The 22,938-nt window shown below is 51.4% G+C and overlaps 1 protein-coding gene across 1 annotated transcript in view; it reads right to left on the bottom strand.

Moving 5' to 3' along the window:
• The window catches only part of ZNF536 (zinc finger protein 536), a 97,747-nt gene extending 76,283 nt beyond the window's left edge, over window positions 1-21,464 (bottom strand). Inside the window, exon 1 of the mRNA XM_024734107.1 lies at window positions 19,292-21,464. Coding sequence (XP_024589875.1) covers window positions 19,292-21,464 — 2,173 coding nt within the window. The remainder of the gene's footprint in view (window positions 1-19,291) is intronic.
• Between the last annotated feature and the right edge of the window lie 1,474 nt (window positions 21,465-22,938).

The following is a 22,938-nucleotide window of genomic DNA, read 5'->3' as shown; positions in this document are numbered from 1 at the left end:
GGAGCTGCTCTGTTTGCTACTAACTGCTGTCTCATGCATACCCCTGACCACCCTCTCTCTGTCCAGACAGAGCTCGCAGGGGACTCAGGTGGACTTTTTCAGGTTCCCCCGCAGGTGGCTCAGTAGAAACCCTGCAGACACCTGTAATGTGCTGACATTCTCTGTCCACCCGGTGATACCCACACCACCCAGGGTGCTTCTGACCCTCCCCAGCCATCCGCCCCCTTCAACTGCTCGGGGATAAGTGACCACCAGTGCAAGGCTCCTCTCCATGTGCCCACAGTCCAACAAACAGGGCTGGCTTCATGGGACCAGTGCAGTCACACATGGCTTTGCGCCTAGAAGGACCCTGACTTGATTTAATGTTCTGCAATCATAATCTTGAAATTCTTAGTAATTCTAAACAATGGGCTCCACCTTTTCATTTTGCACTGAGACCTGCAGATTATGTAGCTGGTCCTGCCTACTTTAAAAGGGGCGTGGCTTTACAGTGGCCAAATCTGCCAGACAAGACCTCAGCCAGGTGACCAAGGTCAACATCAACAGTGATAAGTCAGGTTGACAGCATGTGCCTTTGATATAATGTGATGAGAAGGTCACTTTACCCCTGGGGTCGTCCAGGGTTAAACTCCAGTCTAACCCTGAGGGAAACATCAAACCCAAATTGAAGGACAGTCTGTAAAGTACCTGATCAGTACTCCTCAAAACCATCACAGTCACAAAAAACAAGGAAAATCTGAGAAACTATCACAGCCAAAAAAAGGAGCCTAAGGGGACATGAAAACTAGTGCCAACAGCAGGGGAAGTTGTGGGGACAGGAAGTATGTGGGAACACTGTATTTTCCACTCAATTTTGCTATGAACCGAAAACTGCTCCAAAAAACAAAGTTTATTAAAATACCTAAATGTAACGTGGAATCTTGGGTGGGATCCAGGCACAAAAGAAAAAGATTAGGTAAAAACTAAGGAAACCTGAATAAAGTATGGACTTCAGCTAATGATAATGGATCGATATTGGTTCATTCCTTGGGACAAAACGGGCCCTAATAATGCTGACAATGGGGGAAGCCAGTGTGGAGTATGGGGAACCCCACCCTCCGGGTTATCCTTGCAACTCTTCTATAAATTTAACGCTATTCTAAAATAAAAAGTTTACTACTCACCCCCTCCCCAAAAAGAGTGCAGTTGAAGTACTTCCAGTGGGCCAGGAGGAGGGAGGCTGGAGAACAGGCAGCAGACAGCAGCTCTCCCCCTCGGACCCCCTCATCCACTGCTCACTCAGGACAAGGCCATGGGGCCAGCTTGAAACGGCAACACACTTTACAAATGACCTTAACTAGTAAAATACCTTTTAAAAATTACATTTCTCCCCCTGGGGACCACTGGGTGCTGTTGAATTCTCTGGCTGCTTTCCCATCAGCTAAATACTGTGTGTCTAGCAGTCAAGAACACATGGGGAGGATGTGAGGCAGTCCTGAGAAAAGCAGAACTTGCTCAATCCCATTTGAAACCTGCACTGAGATTCCAAAGCAGCCACTGTCTGTCTCTGGCATCCTTGTTCAGCCCCGCGGCGCCCTCTCCTACCCCCATGTGAGGGCCGTGGGAACTGTGAGCTGGGCTGGGGCATCCCTGGAGGAGCAGGGTGCCAGGTGTGGGATGGGTTCATTCCCCTTTGAGACCTGCCTCCATCCACCAAGGGCTGTGGTTACCCAGCAAAAGCGGAGGAGGGTCTAGGTGGATTGGCTTGTCATGTTCCCGTGAGGACATTTTACCTGTGACCCACTGGGCAGGCTCAGAGCATGCTGGAGTTTCCTGTCATTTTCTTTTCTATTATGTTTCTGTTTAGAGAACTGGCTTGATTGATAACACTGCTTTGCGGGGCAGGCGGATTAGTAAGGAAGTACTACAGACTGGATGTTTTGTCCCCCCAAAATTCATATATTGACATCCTAACCCCTAATGTGATATTCTGGGGAGGTGCTGAGGTCGTGGGGATGGAGCCTCATGAATGGCATTAGGTCCCCGATTAAAGAGACTCCAGAGAGCTCCTCACCTTCCACTGTGGGAAGTGGGTCCACAGCCAACACTGAATCTGTCGGCACCTGATCTTGGACTTCCAGCCTCCAGAACTGTGAGAGAGAAATTTCTGTTGTGTATGTACCAGTCTATGGAAAGCTGTGACGGCAGCCTGAGCAGCCTGGGACAGAAAGTAACACCCGCTGCAGAAGTGGGTCCACAGCAGTGCACCCACAGCCCTGAGACTCGGGTATCTGGGCCTCCCAGGCACCAGCGGAGGGACAAAACCCCAGGAAGCCTGGAGAGACCTCACCTTTATGGGGCAGGTGTAAGGACGCTCACCTGGCCTCTCAACGTCCTCAGCTGAGAGCTGAATGAGTGAAATTCTGCCTGAATCCCCTTGAACCTTCACCCCAAGCCAAGGCGTCCTTGCCTCCTCCCCTGTAGATCTCAGCATTAGGCATCTGTCCTGCCAGGGTGCAGGTCAGCTCCGGTGCCAGGACCCCCAGGGCCCTGCTCTACTCCTCGCCTGTCCACAGCACCCTTCCTCTCTCCAGCACCCCAGCTTCCCTTCCAAGACCATCTTCTCCATCCCATGTCTTGCTGTTCTCTTCCCACTCCAACTCCCTCCAGCAAGAAGGCCAAGAAGCTGGCAGCCCTCACAGACCCTATCGGGTCCACACCACACAAGCCGACTCTGAGACAAGCCGTGTCCTGCCGTCTGTGCTCCTGGCTCAGTGTGGACACCTCACCCCAGCTTAGGACTCGCTGAGCGGGGAAGGGGATGTGTGCCCTGCAGCGCTCTGCACGGGCCAGGTAGCACACGGTACACGGGGTCCCCAGCAGCAGCTGGCCGAGTCTGCCTGCAGCTGGCTCGCTGAGCTGAGGTCCTTCCCCAGCACGGGTCCAGCCACTTCCCTCAGACCAGAAGTCAGTCACTGCACTTGTCCACCCCAACCTGGATCCCCAAGTCCTCTTCTTTGCCCTGAAGTCAGCATCAACCCAGGCTGTGTTAAGGGGGTAAGATAGCGATTCTACTCCAAAGAGGCACGGGACAAGCCTCGAGGAGAATGTTGAACTTCCAATAAAAAGTACTGGAACAAACATATGGACATCAAGTGGGGAAAGCTGTGGGGGAGGGGGTTAGTGGTGGTGGGATGAATTGGGAGATTGGGATGGACATATGTACACTAATATGTATAAAATAGATAACTAATAAGAACCTGCTAAAAAAAAAAGAACCTGCTGTATAAAAAATTAAATTAAATTTAATTAAAAAAAAACCAAACAACATACTGGACAACACTGGCTGTCTTCTAGAATTTCGGCTTCCAGCAAAACCATGCAGCATTCCTGGTTGGGGGCAGTTAAGCCTTTGCCACAGAGCTGCTGCTATGTGCGTCCACTCTTCCAGCATCAGCTCCAGGGACCACAGCTCCCCCTCCACCCGCCCTGCCTGACGGCAGACACTGGGCTCGTCCCTGCGGAAGGATGTGTGGCCCCTCAGGGCACACGGCAGCCCTCTCGGAGGGCCAAGGTCTGACCCATGCTGAATTCCAAAATGCTCAGACCCCAGCACGTGCTCTGCTGAGGAAAGCGGCCCCTGGCTTCTGGGGAGCCAGTAGCTTGGGATACTGTGAATTAACTCAACGAATCCAAAGTCACAACCCCTTCCCTCAGGCAGGGGACAGTGGAGGCCAGACCACACCCTGCCTTCATTCACTTATGCAAAAGTATTTCTTGAAATGAAGGCAGTGTCCAGTGACAGATGAGTGGGTAAATAAAATGTGCTCGTCCATACAATGGAATATTATTCAGCCTTAAGAAGGGAGGAGATCCTGCACCTGCTACAGCACAGATGAACCTAGAAGACACCATGCTAAGGGACTAAGCCAGTCACAGGAGGACACACACCGTATGCTTCTACTTACATGAGGTACCCAGAGTGTCATATTCATAGAGACAGAGAGTAGAAAGGCTGCTGCCAGGCTGGGGGCAGGGAATGGGGGTCACCGATGAACAGGTACAGAGCTTCAGTTCTGCCAAATGAAAAGAGTTCTGTGGATGGATGGTGGTGACGGTTACACACAATGTGAATGCACTTAATGTCACTGAACCACACACTGAAAAATGGTTAAGATGGTACATTTTGTGCTATGTGCCTTTTACCGCCGTGTCTTTTAAAAAATGTTTACTGAGCCTCCACCGTGTGGTGGGCACTATTGTGGGCAGTGCTGTGCACATGAGTCACGGGTAGATCAGCACACAGAGAACACGATGCTTCCCAAAGGCCTTGAAGATGACAGTACCGGATAATGCTTCCAGCGAGGGGCTGGGAAGTGACAGTTCATAGTGGGGGCTCATGGAAAGGCCACCGGGGGGGAGAGGTCTGCATGATGCGATGGAACCAGCCTGTGAGAGTCTGTGTCCAGAGCTCACCCCAGAGACAACAGACAACACAGAGGCCACCAAGGGGCTGGTCAGAGAGGAGGGAGAGGGGGGTGCAATTCCAGGCCTTGATACCACAGATTTTACTCCCCACGCGATGGAAAGTCACCGCAGTGCTCTGAGCAGGGAATGGAATGCAGGCTGATCGTTCAGAGGGCCGCTCCACTCCTGGGCCGCGGTCCCTGCTCACCCGGCCGCCCTGACAGTCCCTCCTTTCCCAGGCAGCTCCATCCCCACAGTGCTTGCCCTTCAGGAGTTCAGGTATGTTCCCTCCAATGCCCTGAAGAGCACAGCCATCGACGGTGGCTGTCGAGCCTCCACGGGCCCTGCTCTCCCTGGGAAGGAGCCCACCCCGAGGCATCTGTCCTCTACCTTGTGGGTGCCCGCTCCTCCACCAGAGTCTCCAGGACCTTCGCATCGTTATTCACGGGGCTCATCGCTCAGAGGTGGAAGCATTTCCTCTGCCACTAACCAAAAAAGGTCATTTGACCCCAAAGCACTGGCTTCCCAGATTTCCAACAGAAGCCCGGCAGAGCTGACACATGGTCTCTGCTCCATGTGATTTCCAGGAAAAGTTGCACCGAATCCATAGCTGCCCTGACCCCGTACAGGCTGTTCTCTGATATTTTTTCTTTCTGACTTTATAAAACAGCTGGTAGATTATTTTAAGTTTCAGGAAACGGAGGAGTCCCCTGCCGAATGGATCCTAAGCTCCTCAAGGGCCCAGCGTCCTTCTGGTCTCTGGCCTTTGACCAGACTGACACCCCTCAATGCCTGCTGCTCGTCTGGGGCACCATTCTGAAGACCCCCACCTGTGGTGGGCTCAGTAAGGCTCACCTCCAACTCCCAGGCCTGCACCCTAGATCATCCACGATGGCCACAGAACATGGCTAACTAAACCCCAAAGTGGCTGCAAGATCACTTTTCAAGCTGCTGGTAACACAGCTGAAGCCTTTAAACAGTCTGCGGAGGGAGGATGCAGTGCCCACGGCAACAGCTCTACCCCACTGCCCTGGCCCCCAGCAGGCTCACAGTCGGTGAGGCTGTTACTGTGTCCATGAGCTCCAAAGGAGCTGGGGGAAGGAGGGACAGCTGCTTTGAGGCTCGTGGAGGATGGTCATCCAGGGAGGAGGAGTTGGACTTGGAGCCCCGGTTGCCACTGTCCCGGAGAGGGGGTCCCCAGGTGCTGATGGCAGACTGGGCCCATACCCGAGAGGAGTTGCCCCCAGAGGGGCACTCACCCGCCCTGAGCCCGTCTCTGACCCCCAGGCTCCTTCATGCCCTTGGGTCCTCCCGCTCCTGGCTGAGGGACGCCTGGCCAGCTCACAGGGACTCACTGCAGGTCTGTGGTACAGGCTCTACACTGTGATTTCAGGTTCTTTGGCACGTCGAGGGGGAGTGGTGGGCAGGCCCAAGGCCTGGCCGGCTCCTGGGCAAGCGCCCTTTGTCCCAGGACAGCACGTTTCATTTTATTCCGTACAAGTCAACGAGCATCCCCCGAACACCTGCTGCATCCCGTGCCCAGCGCCAGGGACCACGACGGGAACACACCTGAGGACAGCACAACCCCTGTCCTCTCGGAGCTCTCAGGCCCACTCCACACACGTGCTGGCTGAACTCAGAACAGAGATTCCCTGGATGGGGACCCCAACCCTCAAGCCCCAACTTCTTCCAGGAGGAGCATGAGGCCTCAGAGGGCTTGGCTGTGAGATGCTGGAAGACAGCTCCCGCTGCATCTGCCAACTCATAACCCAGGAGCCAGAGCTTCTGCCCGAGGCTGAGGCAGCAACAGGGAGGGGAGACTCCATTAGCAATGCTCTAAGGGGCAGGGCTGGGCTCAGGACCAGCTTCTCTTCCCGCAGGGAAGGCTAAAAGTTCACGATGCTTCAAGGAGGTCAGCCTCCCTACGTAACAGGAGGCCATCCTGCCACCCACCACACACATCCTTAGCCATACAACACACACCTCAACACCCATACCAACACAGGCAGACACACACAGACACACACATCCCAACACACGCATCTTTACTAACGCATGCATCAGTGAACCAACACACACGACCACACACCGCACACCTGACACCTATATCAACACACACCCCGCACACCATTACGTACATCTCAACACACACACCCCTACTAGCATGTGTCAACACACAAACATGCACTCCCCCAAACCACACAGCCACACCAACATATCTGCAAACCCCGATCCCACACACTAACCACACCGCAACGCCCACACACACGTACCGAGCTTCGTATCCCAACTCACCCTCACCCATACACACCAATACACGTACCCGGCGCGTGCATATCCACTCCCAATCCAGTACACCCACGGCCCCCCCCACACCGCCACACAGTAATATATCCACCCTCGGCAACTGCATGCAAAAAATTAAAGCGCCTTACAGATACTCACACAGCACCACCAGCCCAAGACAGCACGACCACTCACACACCAGGTCATACCCCAACACAGACAGCAAACATTCAGACACACGCTAGCCTCCCGACACACACACACAGTCACAACTGCGTGTTGAATGCTCTATTCCCAGAAGCTAGGGTCAATTTGAAGCTGCTAAACCCCCTACACCCACGACAGCAGACTCAGCCCCCCAGCTGATCCCGGGTCCTTCCCTGGGACCACCCTAGGTGGGTCCAGGGCACAGTGACAGCCCAGAGCATTCTGCTCGGCACGGCCAGTGCAAAGTGGCCGCTTGGTTCAGTTTTTAGTGCCACTGGGAGCGACAACAAAGAACCCGGCAGCCCCTCCTCTGGAAGGCTTCCCTGATGACAACTCTGCCTCCTAATTTACACCTCGGAGGACGGTGCTGACCAAGAAGGAGGAACAGAGGAGCCTCTGCTCTTTCTCTTCATCTACCCTCTCCTCTCTGGAAAGAGTCGGTGGCTGGAGAGAGCTGAGAGCTGGCACCAGCCCTGTGCCTCCGCCTCCTGCCCTGTTCTCTGGCCCACCACCCACACCCAGGCCACCTTCCAACACTGGTCTGCGCAGGAGAGCACGGAGACAGAAACGGGACCGGCAGAGCGTGGTACAGCTGGGAGGGACGGGGGAACTGAGATTCGGACAAGCTGCACAGGAAGAGAGCTGGGTCCTCTGCACCAGGCCCTGCTCCTGGGGCCCCATCCTCTCTGTCACCCTGGGGACACGGCCGCCAGACACTTGTGACTTGCTACACATGTGACCTTGAGTAGAGGTTAGGGGATCCCTGAAACCGCAGCTTTGGGGAGTCACTTTAAGCCTAAGTGTGCAGCTCGAGTCAGGTCCCAGTCGATCCTCAGCAGAGCTCAGCAAGCGCGGGGCCACCTCCTTCCTTGCTTCTTTTCTGGAAAAGATGCGAGGACAACCTCCCCCGAGACACAAAGAGAGGGAAGGAGCACTTATCTGAGCTTCCCAGAGCCTGTCCTAACAGGGCTGATCCTGGCCAGTGTGGAGCGGGAGATGGGGCTGGCGAGCAGGGCTTCTGCTTTTGGCTGCATTCACCCCATCCCCAGCACGACCCAACAGTGGAACTAAAAGGCCAGAGGTCAGACAGACGTGGCTAGAATCTCAGCTCCACCACTTCCTAGCTTTGGAACTCAATACAGTTTCCACGGCTGTTGACATCCTCTCCTCCGGCAGACTGCAGGCTCTAGGACACGGAAGCACAGAGAGGCTAAGGAGCCCTTGCTGGGTCTCACAGCTCCTGAGGGCCAGCACTGGAGCCCTCCACCATGACCGTGACGCTCTCCACTTCCTGCAGCCCTGCCAAGTCCGCCCCGAGGTGGGGAAAAGCAAACCCTGAGCAGCACTGAGTGAGGGGCCCTGGCGGTGCCCCTCCGGTGGCAGGACCCTGTCTCCAGGACATGCAGGCCCCAGACAGGGATAGCCGGTGGGAAGGGGCCCGGTGGGAAAGGAGCTAAAAGAGGGTCTTCCCAGCCCCACCGGGCACACCGGGCCCCTCAGAGATAACACCACCTCACTGCCTGCTCGAGGCTCAATCACAGATAGACAAGAAATGCCCAAATCCTTAGAATCTACAAACCCTAGTTCTCTGCTCAGTGGACCAGACCCTTGAAAGTTACCCTCAGGCCGTGGAAACATTTGGGAAGGGAGAGGAGAGGAGGGGAAAAGCAAGATGAAAGGGGTCTCTGAGTCTTCTAGACTTCCCCAGCCCCACCTCCCAGGCCCCGGGTAGGGGAGGGAGCTGCCCAAATAGCCCAGCAGGGTGGGTAAAGCCGGACTGTGTGGAGGTCAAGCTCTGGCTGAAGTATGTGCTCTGCCCGGAGGCGTTTCTTAAACATTAGAAAATGCACTTGTCTCTGGCTTAAGATTATGACGTTTTCATTCACAGAAAATAAAGGGCAATTGAGGTCTGATATGTACCAGAAGAAATTGTTTCCACACATTCTCATAGTGAGTCTGTATTTAGTTCATGACCCATCATCCAAAAAGAAAACCGGCACTGTCTGCAGTGCCCACCATCCTCTACTGATGCTGGACATTTTGACATATGAGGTGGGTACAGCCCTGCCCCCCCTCCCCCGACCCCCAATGACTCACTTGATCCTCTGTGGGACAGGTACGGACAGTTCTGAAGTCAGGTTAGTTTGGGTAAAATGCAGAGAGCCTCTTTCCCAGTGTACATCCGACAAGCTCTCACAGGCTCTACCTGCAGGGTCCGAACAGGAGTCCACACTCTACCTGACACCTGGCTCGTGCCCTCCCCCTGCCCAGGAACCACTGGCGACAATGACAGGGTGGTCAGGGCAGGTGAGCTGGAGCCGGGGGCCTGCCCCTCACTCCCTGGTGTGGAGCTCCACCCTGCCTCTTCCTGCTGCCCCCCTCAAGGCTGGACCCTGGTGTGGGGTGACCAGCTGCCAGGACGTACATGCCACAAAGCTGCGAGCCCCGACAAGCTCCCATCTGGCCCCCTTCTTGGCCTGAAGGGTCGTCCTCAAAAGCACCAGTTGGACTCTCCCCAGGGCCTCTTCTGCAGCAAGAAAGTGATTTCAACTCCAGTTCACAGCCAGGGAGAGAGAGGACAGCCAGCCGCAGTGGCTGAGCTGGGGGTGCTTCCCCCAGAAGTCACTGAATTGGCCAGATTCCACAATGGGAAAGAGTTACCTGCCACAGGAGCTACTGAGGTGACTGAGGAGGTCCCGTCACCCTTTCAGGTCCCTTGGGAACAAATGTGGACGTCAAGGCAAGTGCGTCTTCTCCAGCCCTGGGGCGGCCCTCCCGTGAATCTATCCCTCTTGTGAAGGACTTGTCCCGGCTCCCAGGCTCTGGGTCTCTGGGCACTGCGACCTATCCCTATCATCCTTGAATCTCCAGCATCTAGCACATTGCTCGGTGTTCAGAACCTACTTAATAAGCATTTTGTCCTTGAATGAAAAGATGAATTAATGAATTAACAAATGAATGAATTTATGAATGAACAAATGAGTCACAGAGTTGCTTGGTGACAGGGAACTACCTTGAGGGAGACAGATTTCAATATAACCTTACGAGGAACTTTCTCAGTAAAATCCCCAGCACTGGAAGAAATGGCCTCAAAATGCAGCACCCTCCTGGGTAATACACATCTGCACGTCCAGGGTTGCCAGCCTGTGACCTGAGATTCCATGTCTAGGAGTTCCACTTAGGGAAATAATAGTGCAGATGATCAGAAAGATTTAGGTGCAGAAATGAAAAAATGGAAACAAGTTTTCTACTATGCTCAGTAGATCACTAGAGGCAGATTTTTCCCTTTGCTTCTCCATATTTCTAATATTTCCTCAGGAAACATACTACGTGTATGAAGCTTTTACAAAAGGACAGCTATTACTACAAAACAGGAGTGTGCAAAGGATAGCCCATGGGACAAATCCTTCTGTCACCTGTTTTTGTAAATAAAGTTTTATTGGAAACCATCAAGCCCTTTCATTTATGGCAGAATCAAGTAGTTACAGAAGAGCCCACATGTCCTGCAACACCTAAATTATTTATTGTCTGGTCCTTTACAGAAAAAGTTTGTTGATCCTTGTGTTGAATATTCAATGGAAAAAAATATGTGACATATATTTAAGTAAAAACTATATCATATAGAAGACTGTGCATGCAGTATGGTCCTTTTTTGTGAAATACATCTTCAAGTGCACAAAAAGGACTGGGAAGGAATGGACTAAAATGTCTGCAGTGGTTATCTCTGAGCAGTAAGGGCACATATATTTAAAAATTATTTTTATTTGTATTTATCTGTATTTTCTCAATGTCTAAGATGAACAAGAATTAATGTAGGAGAAAAATAACAATAATGTCATTAAACAACAAAAATAGCAACAAAGAAGTCAGTAAATGTCCCTCTAGAAGGAGACCAAGTGGTAAGGGTTTGAAGGTCACTCATACAGGACATTTCAGAGGTGGTCAGGCCCCAGCTGCCAAGGCTCCCCCCACTCAGGGACTATTTTACGTCACACAACAACTTTGCTGATGGATCACTACAATTTTTCAAGGCAAATTACTTAAAAAAAAAAACCCGAAAACACCTATTTTTGCAACAAATTTAACAGAATATATTTAGCAATAAAGAGAAACATGTATCTGTCTTGGTCTTCAAGGAAACAACCACTGCACACATTTTACATTGAACTAAACATAAGCAAGTTGGAAATTTTACAAAATACCTCTCAAGATGATTGAAGACAACCGAGGGTGTCCGAAAACCACGATGACAACCACTGAGTTAAGAGTTTCGGGACATTACTGTAATGAAGAGACAAGAGCGCCACGGAGGGGACCTGTTTCATCGTACATCAAAAGGCTTTGGAACTGAGGCCAAACCAGAGGAAAGAAACTGGTGTCCACCTAAGTCCTAGCCCAGCAAGGCACCTCCCAGGGGAGAGAATGGATCCTCTGTGGCATCCTCTAACCCCAAGGCCCAGAGTAAAACATCACTGTCTCCCCAAGGTGTGCCCTGCTCCCGGCAAAAGCTGAAACATGACCCTACCCTTTGAAAGCAAGTTACAAGGTAGAGAAAGCCAAGCCCACCCACTACCCACTTCCTCCTGCCAGCACCTGGCTGGGCACCCCCAAGAGGAGGGCCGGACCAGCCAGGGAGTCAGCTTGTGCTGTGCCTCCCACATCTCTCAGACACATGCCACATGTCACACAAAACCCCAAGGCTCACAGCAACAAAGAGGTGGGTCCCCCAAGAAGCCAGGCCCTGGACAACTTTCCCTTGGTGGGAAAAGAAAACAGGCCCGGGCACGTGAATTCCACCCACCGCTGCCCCCGCGCACAGCACAGCTCCCTTAGCGCCTTGGCCCACCCATCAGGTCGCTGTAGGGAGTGTTCAGGCATGCACCGTTTTGGAGTTCTGCAGCCTTTTTTGAAGATGTGGATCAGGGAGAGGACGGTGGCAAATCTCTGTGCTTAGCTCGGCCCTGTTTGTCACCAGCCAGGCCACCCAGTTCCCCCTCTTGCCCCCCAGCACATATTAGAGGCACAGTATTCATTTCTTACATTGTGTTAACAAGCCCCATTATTACAGGGTTATCTCGGTAACTACCCAGGACAGTCTTGGCTGGCTCCACACCTTTGCACCCACAGCATACCAGGACTTAGGTGAAAACAGTAAGTAAAATGCAACACAAAATAAATAAATGGAAATACAGCCCCAGGAAATTGAGTGCTCTCCTGACAAAGAAAAGCTACACCAGATCTGGCTCAGAATTAAGTGGAGAAGCCCAGCAGAGAGAAAAGCCACGTGCACACCGACGAGGACCTGCTTTAGCTACACAGCTCCCAGGGGACCCCCGAGCCCTGCTCAGGTGCCTTGCCGCTCAGGTTTTGCCCAAGAAGAAAAGGCCCAAAACTCTGCCCAAGACCTGTTCCCCTGAGCTCTTTAGGGAGGGCTCACGGCTTCCTGAGAAGGGCTTTCCAGATGGCGCCTGGTGGCAGCAGTGCCAAACTCCACAGCTTAAGTAAATGTTGCCATCGCCCCGTCCTGCCAGGAAAAGGCATGGGGGACCCAAGCCTCCTCTCAGCTGCTGTGACGCTTGCTTCCTGGAGAGAACAGAGAGCCCCCCACCACCTGTCCCGCACCCTGCTGGGGAGCCCCCTTTCCTCAAGCATTTGCGAGCCTCACTGCACCCCCTCGTTCCTCCTCAACACGCCAGCCCGGCCCCCACAGGCGGTGGAGGCGCTGTCACATGCCAACAGAGGAGAGGGAGGTGAGGAACCCAGAAGGGCAGCAAGCAGGCCCAAGGGTCACAGATGGCAAAGGTTCCAGCCCAATCACCACGAATTTGGGGACGTTTACACAAATCTAGTCTCCTGATCTCCGCAGGTGTTTCTCCACCCCTACCATCAGCTCTCCAAAACAGCTCGACAGTTATGGGAGTTAGGGCTCACGCCTCTTCCAACCTCACGTGCTCAGAACGCTGCAAAGTGCTTCCCACATGGATCTGTCCCGGGTCTCCCTCTGCTCTCCATCTCAACATCCCCAAGTATCCCAGCGGTCTCCCCCTAGAATCCAGGGGAATCTTGAAGGCCAGTAAAACAGGAGGCTTGTTGAAGCTTGTCCCTGTTTCCACCCCTGAGACAAGGGCCACCTACTAGAACTTAACCCTCTCGGGAGTGTGCTTCTTATAAGGGGGCACAGAGCTCCATGCCGGTGAAGGGATTCAAAGGCACAAGCAGCCTGACGGAGAAGGGGTCTGGTGAACCCAAGCTGTCCTGCAAACAGAGGCTGTCCCTGCTCTGCAGCAGCGGCCACTGGCAGTACTGACATATTGGGCCTACGTTCCCTAGCACCGGATGGCATAGCAAGAGAGTGGGTGGATGAAACGTAGCTCATGACACCTGCTTTTGACCAACAAGCAGCGGCCACACTGTGGCCATTTGCAAAGCAAACTGCTAATTCCAGCCGCAACACACCCGAGGTGGTGGCCAGGACCTGAGCCCGAACCTCCCATTCCAGTTAATGGCAATCACGCAGCTAATGCTTCATGCTCCATTTTGAAAACTGACTGCTTAATTCTTTGCCTCATTGTAACCTGTCCTTAGCTAATCCGTGTTTTTCTTATTACCATTGAATTTAGATTTCAATGAACATTTGTTCCTTGTGTTAACAGGAGTACAGAAGGAGCACACAGTGGGCACCTAGGGCTCCCTGGGCTCTCCGGGCGGGAGTGCAGCATCCGTAAGAGCACAGGAAGGACGTGAAGGTGGGCAGAGTGGGGCTAGTCTAAAGCAGGGCTCCAGTGACCCTGCAGCAGGAATCCATCGCTCAGACAGAAGACGGTCCTGGTAATCTGGGAATCCCCAGGAACGTAGAGGAAAGAGGCTTCACTTCTGGGATCTCGTGTCACACATCTTTTATATCACACTCCCAGTCTGAGGACTTTCAGAGCCAGAACGATTTCTCTCTTTCTGAAATGCTAAGTGACAGCACCATCGGGCAGCCCCGTGGAAGTGGGCTTTACAGCTCCGCGCAAAGGGGTGAGAGAGACAGCCAAGGCCCCAGAGTGGCACTGAGTGTTCGCAGGCACAAGACAATCAAAGGGCACAGAGTGACGGGAAGTTTATAAAAAGGAGCTGCTGTCAGGCATCCGACCCCCACACAGGAGGACGGCGAGTTGGATCAGCGTCTGAGCGCTACTGTTCCCCAGCTCCAGCACCATGCCCGGTGGGCGGACCGCCCCCAGATCCAGCGGAAAGGTGGGAGACCAGAGGGAACCCACCTGCACCCCTGACCTCTGCTCCACTGGACACGCCCCAGGAGCCAACCTGAATCTGGCCAACCTATTAGCCCAGGCGGGGCCAGCTCCCGGGAGGCAGGGCCAGCCAGCATCTGCCCAGGCAGGGCTTCAGCACACACAGCCGAGCCTCCGTAAATCTCCACAAACACGGTGGCCGCCTGCACACACTTCCACATCGGGACGGAAAGGCTGCATATGGCACTCAGTTTTAACAGCTGAGCTTTAAAAAAGTGCAGCTTTTCATCTCACTGAACCAGCTCCCAAATTAAAGGGTGGGGGAGGGAGAGAGAGGGGGAAGGAAAAAGGGGAAGCCAGAGTGGGCAGGGGGAACCTTCCATGCTAAATTTGATTTACAAGGAATCTCAGACTAGTATCCGCTCAAAATTTTCCCCCTGGAAAATGAAATAATGTTCCCTGTTTGTCATCCCCAAGTTGACTAATTTCAAGTTTTTAATTTCATCTTTTAAAAAATAATTTGTTTTTCTTTCTTCTGTTTTTAATAAAAATGAAGGAGTCTATCAATGTGGAAATCACTCACATGCCTTAGATTGGGTTAACGATTTTTAAGCAAATTTTAAATGGGATTATTGTTTTCCAAAGTTCTGCTCAGCAAAGAGATTAGTGGCCACAGTGCCCAGGGGGCGTCCCCTGGTCCTTTTAATTCCCTGCCTGGAGGTGGAAGGTGCTGGGAGAGGAACGGGAGGGAGAAGCCTGATAGGGCAGTTTTCCTGGAATTGCCTGGAAACTTTTACTTTCTGTTTCCTCTGCTGATAATGACTGTCTTCGGCTCTGCAGCCAGCTCCCCTCTCTCCCTCCCAGCCCCCTGTTGCTGCATGCCATCCCCAAGCTCCAGTATAAAGTTTGGCTTTTGCAGCAGGAAGCAGCTGGGCCAAGCAACCAGCGAATGATAATGACCTCAGAAATCTGCTGTTAGCTCGGCAACAATAGGGTGCTCAGTCTACTGGAAAATTGTGTTCATCAGCTAACTCTGCTCAGTTACTAATTGACATTGCCAAATATTTTTAAAAACAATCTGAATGCAAAAAAAAAAAAAAAAAAAAAAAGAAGAAGATCTTAATCCTCAGACTTAAATTTTTTCTTTCTTTTTCTTTTTTTCCCTTCTTTTGGGTGCCCGGATTTGTTTGTGCAGAGCAGGCAGTGGTTATCATGAATGGGGGCAGGGAGGAGGAGCCACATGAGAAAAAGAGGTGGAAAAGAAAGAAAATCTATCATATCACTAGACACCCGATGTAAATGCAAGGGAGCCCTGGATAAAGGCCTTTGATGCTGTGGTCAATGGGCCAGCACAGGATGGAGACCCAGCATTTCAGGAATGCAGCTCAGGCAACAAAAGAAGACTCCGCAAGGCTTCCAGCCCAGCTGATCAAATAATCCTTGTCCATCTCAAAATATTATACCAGAAGTAGTAGGGGTTAACAATATTTTCATCTTTGCATCTGTTCCTGGCTTTCCGTTGATCATGTAACTTAGCCGACTTTAATGAACAGAGGGTCAACACATTCAATTACCCCTTTCCCACCATCAACACTTCAATTAGCCCCTCTCCAAAATTATGGGGAATGCAGAAGGTAACTGCCCTGTTGGATATAATGAACAGTATCGTTTCTTAGTACATTAAGTTTTAATCATTCTGACCATGATTTCCAAAGCAAAATGTAAAGAAACAGAACTTTGGTCGCCTTCTGACTCAGGGTAAAGCTCGAATTGGAGCACAGTCTTAGACGAGGTTTTAGGGAAAGATGCCGAGATTAATGCCATCGGAGCATTTGCACGCAAGCCAGAAATGAGGGAGCATCAAAACAGCTGCCCCACTTTCTAAATGTCATAAAAGAGTAAAATTTATAAGCTGCTGCTTTCCAAATAGTTTCCCTTTGCATTGTACACGGAGGAAGAAATGACATCTACTATGGTGTGAAATTATTGGTAAGTCAAATCAACAACAACAAATATAAAACAAAGGGGAAAGATGGGGAAGTGATCTGTATGACTGGTCTTGTCCGTTTTCTGTTAGAAAATATGACCTCTCAATTTGTCAAAGGTCCTAGTTTTCACAGTTGATCTTAAGCTTGGTTCTCAGCAGTTTGGAGAGCCAAAGAACAAACACATTTTCTGGTTCACTGGAATCATTTTCACATGTTCACTGATTCAAACATTCTTTTGCTCACATAACAAACAGCTGCATCCCACATTAGCCTAGCCAGTGACGGTCGCCCATCTCGGCAATAACTGTTTGATTGCAAACTTGACCCCTTCTTCGTCTCGGTCTGAGCAAGACATTTTTAAACAGCCACTCCGTTCCAATCCTCCTTTGCAAAGAATTACATCTGATAACAAAGGACGTCTCTGCCACTCATTGTAAGCCTTCTTCTGGAGATCTGTTCTAAGAGGCTCTCTGTAAAAAGGTTTTTTATGATGAATTCAGAACTACTATCATGTTAAGAGCAGCGATTTATAAAGAAGAATTCATTGGTTAAGATCTGAAAAAATAGTTTCTCAGGCCCTACTGACCCAGTTTCCAACAAAAAAAGAATCAAGTGATGCAAATTAAGTTTTAAGACATTGTTATGCAGTCTGAGAAATTTGTAAAACCGTGTTTTTGCAGTTATTTCTTAATAGAAGCCTTAATAAGTACCTCTTTCTTTACTTAAGGGCTTAAAGATTGTATTTTCTCCCCTTCACCTTGCAGGTTTCTCTCTAACAGGTAATAATAAAATACCTATTGTGTCAAGATTTTTATTTAAATGCTTATTTTAATCACACTTTATACAAGCCAGACTTGTTGAAATAACAGGGAAGACTAACCCGATTTGGTTAAGGGTCCTAATCCCGGGAAAACCTGAATGGCCCAGGCGTGCGGCTGATTTGGGCCGCATATGGGTATGCCATCGATTTTCCTACTTAGTCAGAAAATTATGGAAGTGTCTAATTTGAATATGAAGAAAACAAAGAAGTCAACCAGAAATGAAAGAATCTGTATTCACAATTGTACGATACTTCAATGAGGGAAATAAAAGTGAGAAGATAACCACAATTCAAGTATAATTCTCCTTTGAGTCCCGATCCCGGATGGTTCTTTTGGGCAAAAATGGGCTTTTTTCAACTGAGTATTTAGAGATATGGAAACAACAGAGATAGGAATAGCATGAGGCTATCACTTGGCCAGAAGGTGAGAAAAACACGGTAAACACGTCATTAATAGAGCCGAACATTTGGTGTCGGAATATTCTGCTGAGACCTTTTCATTTCAGCAGGGCTGGGAGAGGGAGGAAAATCTGTCAGTGTTAACGCCACGTCACTCCAAAAACTTAGGGAAGCCAGTATGCGCTCCGCTTTCTGCCCCAGAAAGGTCCCACATCCCCAAAACCGTGAGATGACACTCCGCAGGGAGAGGGGACCTCCTCACAGGAGGCCAGAAGTAATCCCTCCTGACAGTAGGACACCTGGCACTTTGCTGCCTTGGTGCACAAAGATCCATCTCGGAATCCCCGCCGTCAGGCAGTGACACTGGAAAACCCTTCCCTTGCAAGTTTCGGGCGGTGGTCACTCCAGGCAGTATGGCCTAGCCCTCCGTGGTGCTGGAGTTCCTCATTCAACTCTTCCAGAGCCTCTCACTGAAATGAATTGCAAACAAGGCTAGGACTCCAGGTGGAGACAGTGTGTTTCATGGGTGTTTAAGCAGCGGCATTAAGTGCTATCGGAATCTTTGGAATGTGCAGTGCAGATTTATGTGTCTTAACAATTCTTTACCGGTTTGTAATAAGCCACCAGACTCACACTTTATTTTAATACTCATTTTGTCCTGGAAGAAGGGTATACTGAAGCATGGCAATAACAACACATCTAGGCTGGCATCTACTTAATAAGTGGTGGTGAATTGCCTCTAATACTGAAATATTTATTGAAACTGAGAAGGGAAAAAAAAAGAAAAGGGGAAAAAAACTTTTTAAAAATTACCCTCAAGAGTGTGCTGCCCCAGCTTTAACAGTGGGCAATGCAGTGCCTTGAGGTGCCTCAAACCGTCTTTCATTTTCTAGACTTAATGGCTGATTGCAGAAATCAATGTTGCCATTAGTAACAGGGTATTTGTTATGGCATGATTTCCTCTGTTGTTAGGCTGCAGAATGATTACAGTATTAGCGAGATGCTTTCTTTATAAAGGGCTAGAGATATAACTTTCAATTTACTGTCCATTAGTAAGGGGCTTTGGAAATATGAAGGCAACAAGCTTACCTGCTGTTAGGTAGTGATTTTAATTTAGCTGTCTTAGGCTAGTGAGTTTTTTTTTTTTTTCTTTCTTTCTTTCTTTTTTTTTTTCCCTCAAACTGGGCCAGGAAGCTTCAGCATTTCACAGACATTTTGATGACAGATTTTCTGCTTTGCTATTTTAGACCCCAAAGCTGTATCGCCCGTGTAACACAGTACAATTTAAGACATGAAGTCGCGCATCTGTGTTTCAAACCTCTGTGCTTCTCCAAACCGTCGGAGGTGAATGGTGTGGTTCTTCAGGTTAGAGGCACCTGAGCCAAGCTGTACTTTTGAAAGGGGGCCCGAGACAGGTTTGGTCTAGGGAGAGGCAGTGAGGGGCCCAAATGACAGAATTATGGGCATACACTTGGGGGGAGAGACAGTGAGGGTCTGAACTTACACATTCACGTCCACGGATGGAGCCAAACAGCAGCTCCCGGGTTCCAGGGGTGATGATGGTGGACGGGGGTCAGGGCATGAAATGGGGCCAGGTAATCACAGGGGAGGGTAGGCTATCCCAGCTGGCAAACGTAACAACCAGCCATCTCCACCACACGGGAGGAGGATCAGCTCACTTTCCTGGTGGCCAGTGTTCAAGGGAAGGTCAAAGAGTTGAAAAGTTAGCCTTCCCTTGAGGCAGGGCAGACAGGCAAGGTCCACATACAGCACAATGCCACGGTGAACTCAGAGCTGACTCTGAAGGGCAGTGAGGACCCTTCCCCACCAACGCTGGTGCAGAACCAGGCCCCGGGGCAGGGAGGGCCCTTGCGCCAGCCACCACTCCCCCATCTCCCCTGGCAACCTACCTGAGGAGGACGGCGAGGAGGGGTGTGGGCTGTCCTCCTGGGCGCTCCCGGTCTGCGAGAGCCCGCCTCCGACCCCGCTCTCCTCAGTGACGTTGGAGGAGCCGGGCGTGGTGGAGCGGCTCACCGACTGGGACTCCTGGTCACTGCCCGAGCCGCGCCGCTCATCGGGGCCCCCGTGCAGCCCGTCCTCGTCGCCCTTGCGGTCCCGCTTGTGGACGCGGGAGTGCACGACCACCTGGTGGTAGGTGCGGAACACTCGGCCACAGTCCGGGCACTCGGTGGGCTTCTCCTTCAGACTCCCGGGACCCTGCAGGTTGTACTCGAGAGCCTGGTGCAGCCCATGTGACAAAAAATCCCGACTGCCTTCCAAAGGGTCGAGCGTATTTGGCAGGTCTCTCTGATTGCCCGCTTTAGTGCTGTGAACCACATCAGCAGGCATTTTCTGCTTGCAGCCGTCTGCTCCCACTAACACGTACTCCCGCTTCTCCTTATCAAACAGAACTCCGGCGTTTGCCAAAGTGTCTTCGTGGTTGCGCTGTAGCTGGTGCTCTTTAGACAAGAAGCCATGCTCCATGGCCATGCCCCTGGCCATGAGCTGCCAAGCCTGGTAGCTGTTCACTGGGTCCATCTCGGCAGCTTTCGCAGCTGCCTGCAACCGCTCGATGCAGCTGGATTTCAGTGGTGGCACAAGGTTGAGGCATCCCAGGAGGGAGTGCTTGTCGCCCTCGGGGACGCCGTGGGCCATGCTGGAGATGGGGGTCAGCAGCTTCCCCACAACCTCCTTCTCCTTCACGGGCATCTCGCCTTTGCCGTAGAGCTGGCTGGGCTCACTCAGGCTGGCTTTATCGGAGGCCATGAACGAGCCGCTCTGCAGGCAGGAGAGGTACCTGGAGTACAGGTTGGCATGGGCCTCTTGGGACATGCCGCCCATGGGCACAGGCACCTCGGCGTCGCTGGGGGACTTGTTCTTCACTGACAGCTTGTTGAGGTGGACCTTCATGTGGTTCTTCAGGAACCAGGGCTCTTTGAAGCGCCGGCCGCAGATCTGGCAGCAGTGCTCGAAGGAGTCTTTGTGCTTCCGCATGTGGCCCTTCAGGAACCACGCCTGGCTGAACACCTGTCCGCAAACCTCACAGCGGAACTCGTTGGCCGACTGCTCCCCGCCGCCGTTGGGGCCCTGGCCCTGGGCCGACTCGGCCGTGATGTGGGCCTTCTCCACGTGGCTGATGAGCTCCTCCTCTTGCGAGGCGGCGAAGTCGCACAGCGTGCACTTGTAGGGCTTGTGTAGGATGCGGATGTGGCGGTCCAGCTCCTCCCTCTTCTTGAACTTGCCCTTGCAGAAGGTGCAGCGGAAGCCAGCAGCGGGGGTCGCCGAGTCCTCCTGCACACTGGCCGGCTTGGGCGAGGGCACCGGGTTGGCCACGTCTGGCACGCTGTGGTTGGTGGGCAGGGCCAGGTTGCAGGCGGCCAGCGGGGTCTGCTGGGCGTGCGGCAGGGGCTTCAAGTCCGGCCGCGGCTGCAGCAGGCTGCCCTTCATCTGCTTGTCCCGCAGGATGGCCCTCTCCTCCAGCTCGTGCAGCAGGCGGTTCTCCTCGCGCACCCGCCCGCGCCCCTTCCCCAGGTTGCCCAGCTTGTGGGTCCGCAGGTGAATCTTGAGGTTCCCTTTCTGTGCCGCCCGGTGGTCGCAGTACGGGCACTTGAAGGGCTTCTCGCCGGTGTGAGTGCGCATGTGCAGGGAGAGGATGCTGTTGAAGCGGAAACGTTTGCCGCACAGAGGGCACGGGTACTTGCGGTTTTTGCGGGCGTCGTCCTCGATATCGCTCATCTGGGACATGATGCCCAGGTTCTGCCCGTTGAGGAACTGCTGCAGGTCCACCCGCCCATTGAGGCTGGTGTCCACGTCCCGGCCCAGCTGGTTGGCCAGGAGCGCCATCTGACTGCCCATGGGCTGGCCGCTCATGGGCACGTGGGCCTTCTCGTCGAGGGGAACCGGGGTCTTCTCCTCTGGGTTGGGCCGTGGATGCAGCTCGGGGAAAGCATGGCTGAGCTGGGAGGTGATCTGGTGCAACTTCTGACTCATGGCATACTGGCCGTTGAGGACGGGGCTGCTCAGATGGGGCTCAGCTTCCGGCGCCGCCGAGGACACTCCAAGGCACAGACTGGCTTCTTCCATCCCTAAAAATAAAAAGAGAGTTCAGATCTGTGCCAGGTACCGTGGCGCAGCGAATCAACAGCATCAGCTGGTGGGGAATTTGCATTTCATGCCTTACCTACACAGAATAGTGCTAAGGAATTATAGTCAAAAACAATAATAAAAAAATGAATTATTAAATGCCAATTATGCAATATGGCACTGCTCCTCCAATTTGTTTTGGCGATAGATCGTCTTCCTTGTATTTTCTATTTACAGACTGCAATTATTCACTCACATTTAAATTATTAATGTTTTACCACTTTCGACACCTAATAACAAATCAAGGGTCCACGTGTTAAACTTTTCCTCCTCTCCCCCCTCGTAGCACCTGCACCTGTTGGTTCAGTTCAAAGTCTGCCATAGAGCACAATGGCTTTAACTGCAAGACCAAACTGACTCACTTGGAACTTTTGTTTCTGGTTACTATATTCAATATGTTCGCCAGTCGGAGATGAAAGAGATTATTTTATGATTTGGCAAAAAAAAAAAAAGAAAAAAATCCAACCCAGTGGCACGATATTTACTGGTACATAATAAAACAAGATAATGTTTTGGGAAAAAATAAAGTAAAGGACAGGCTTTAGAACAATAAAAGGGATTTTGCTTTAGTCAACAAAAAGTGCAGTAATATCTCATTAAGCTGATTAGTATGCTGCTTGGAAACAGTACGAGGTGCTGTAACACATGATTATAATCATAAAAATCCTTCAGTGTTTGCAAGGAAGCATTAACGAGGTATATTAAATTTTAAGGAGACTGCAAGTAGCGGCTTTGCAAACCTCAGAGATTAAGATTTAACCCTTATGTTACGAAACGCCGTTATTTTGTCATTTGGTAACTGTGCCCATCAAAAGAAGTATAAATCACCTCGTGATGGAATTTTAGTGGATTGTTGAGACTGCTCAAATTTGGGTAGGGGGTAAAGACTTACATCACAGAGCGCGCTTTCCCTGTCCTTCGACCGGCATGATATCTGCGGCAGGGACTGTGATTGGGCTTAAAGAGATCTTTTATAGAACTAGATAAAAACCAATTAAAATCCAGGGACGATGCCATAGGAAGTCTCAACCAAGTCTGAGTGTTTTTAATAACTTTCCCAATATACAGTAATGAGTACAAATTGTACCTGCAGTATGTGTTTTGCAGAAAATTAGAACTCAAAGCTGTTTGTTAAACACTAACACTCAAAGCTGGTCTGCATAATTGGTTTTAATAGTCCTCTCTGCCCCTCTCCAGCCTGTGCAGAATGGCTGAAGCCAGGGCATTCGGGGGTGGGGCAGAGGGAACAGCTCCCTCCACATCAGAGCATGTGGGGAGCTCAACTCTGACAGGCGATGAATCCACGCCTGGGCTCCTTCTATTTCTAGATCTGCCTTCCACTTGAAGGAGTCCAAATTTGTTTCCTGCCACTGGAACAGTTATTGCACATCCATCCCCTTTGTATCCCAATGTT

The sequence above is a fragment of the Neophocaena asiaeorientalis genome, unplaced genomic scaffold, assembly GCF_003031525.2.
Source record: "Neophocaena asiaeorientalis asiaeorientalis breed wild unplaced genomic scaffold, Neophocaena_asiaeorientalis_V1.1 scaffold280, whole genome shotgun sequence".
Classification (NCBI taxonomy): Eukaryota; Metazoa; Chordata; class Mammalia; order Artiodactyla; family Phocoenidae; genus Neophocaena; species Neophocaena asiaeorientalis.
Note: the sequence above shows the minus strand (reverse complement) of the source record. Positions and strands in the feature narration are given on the sequence as shown.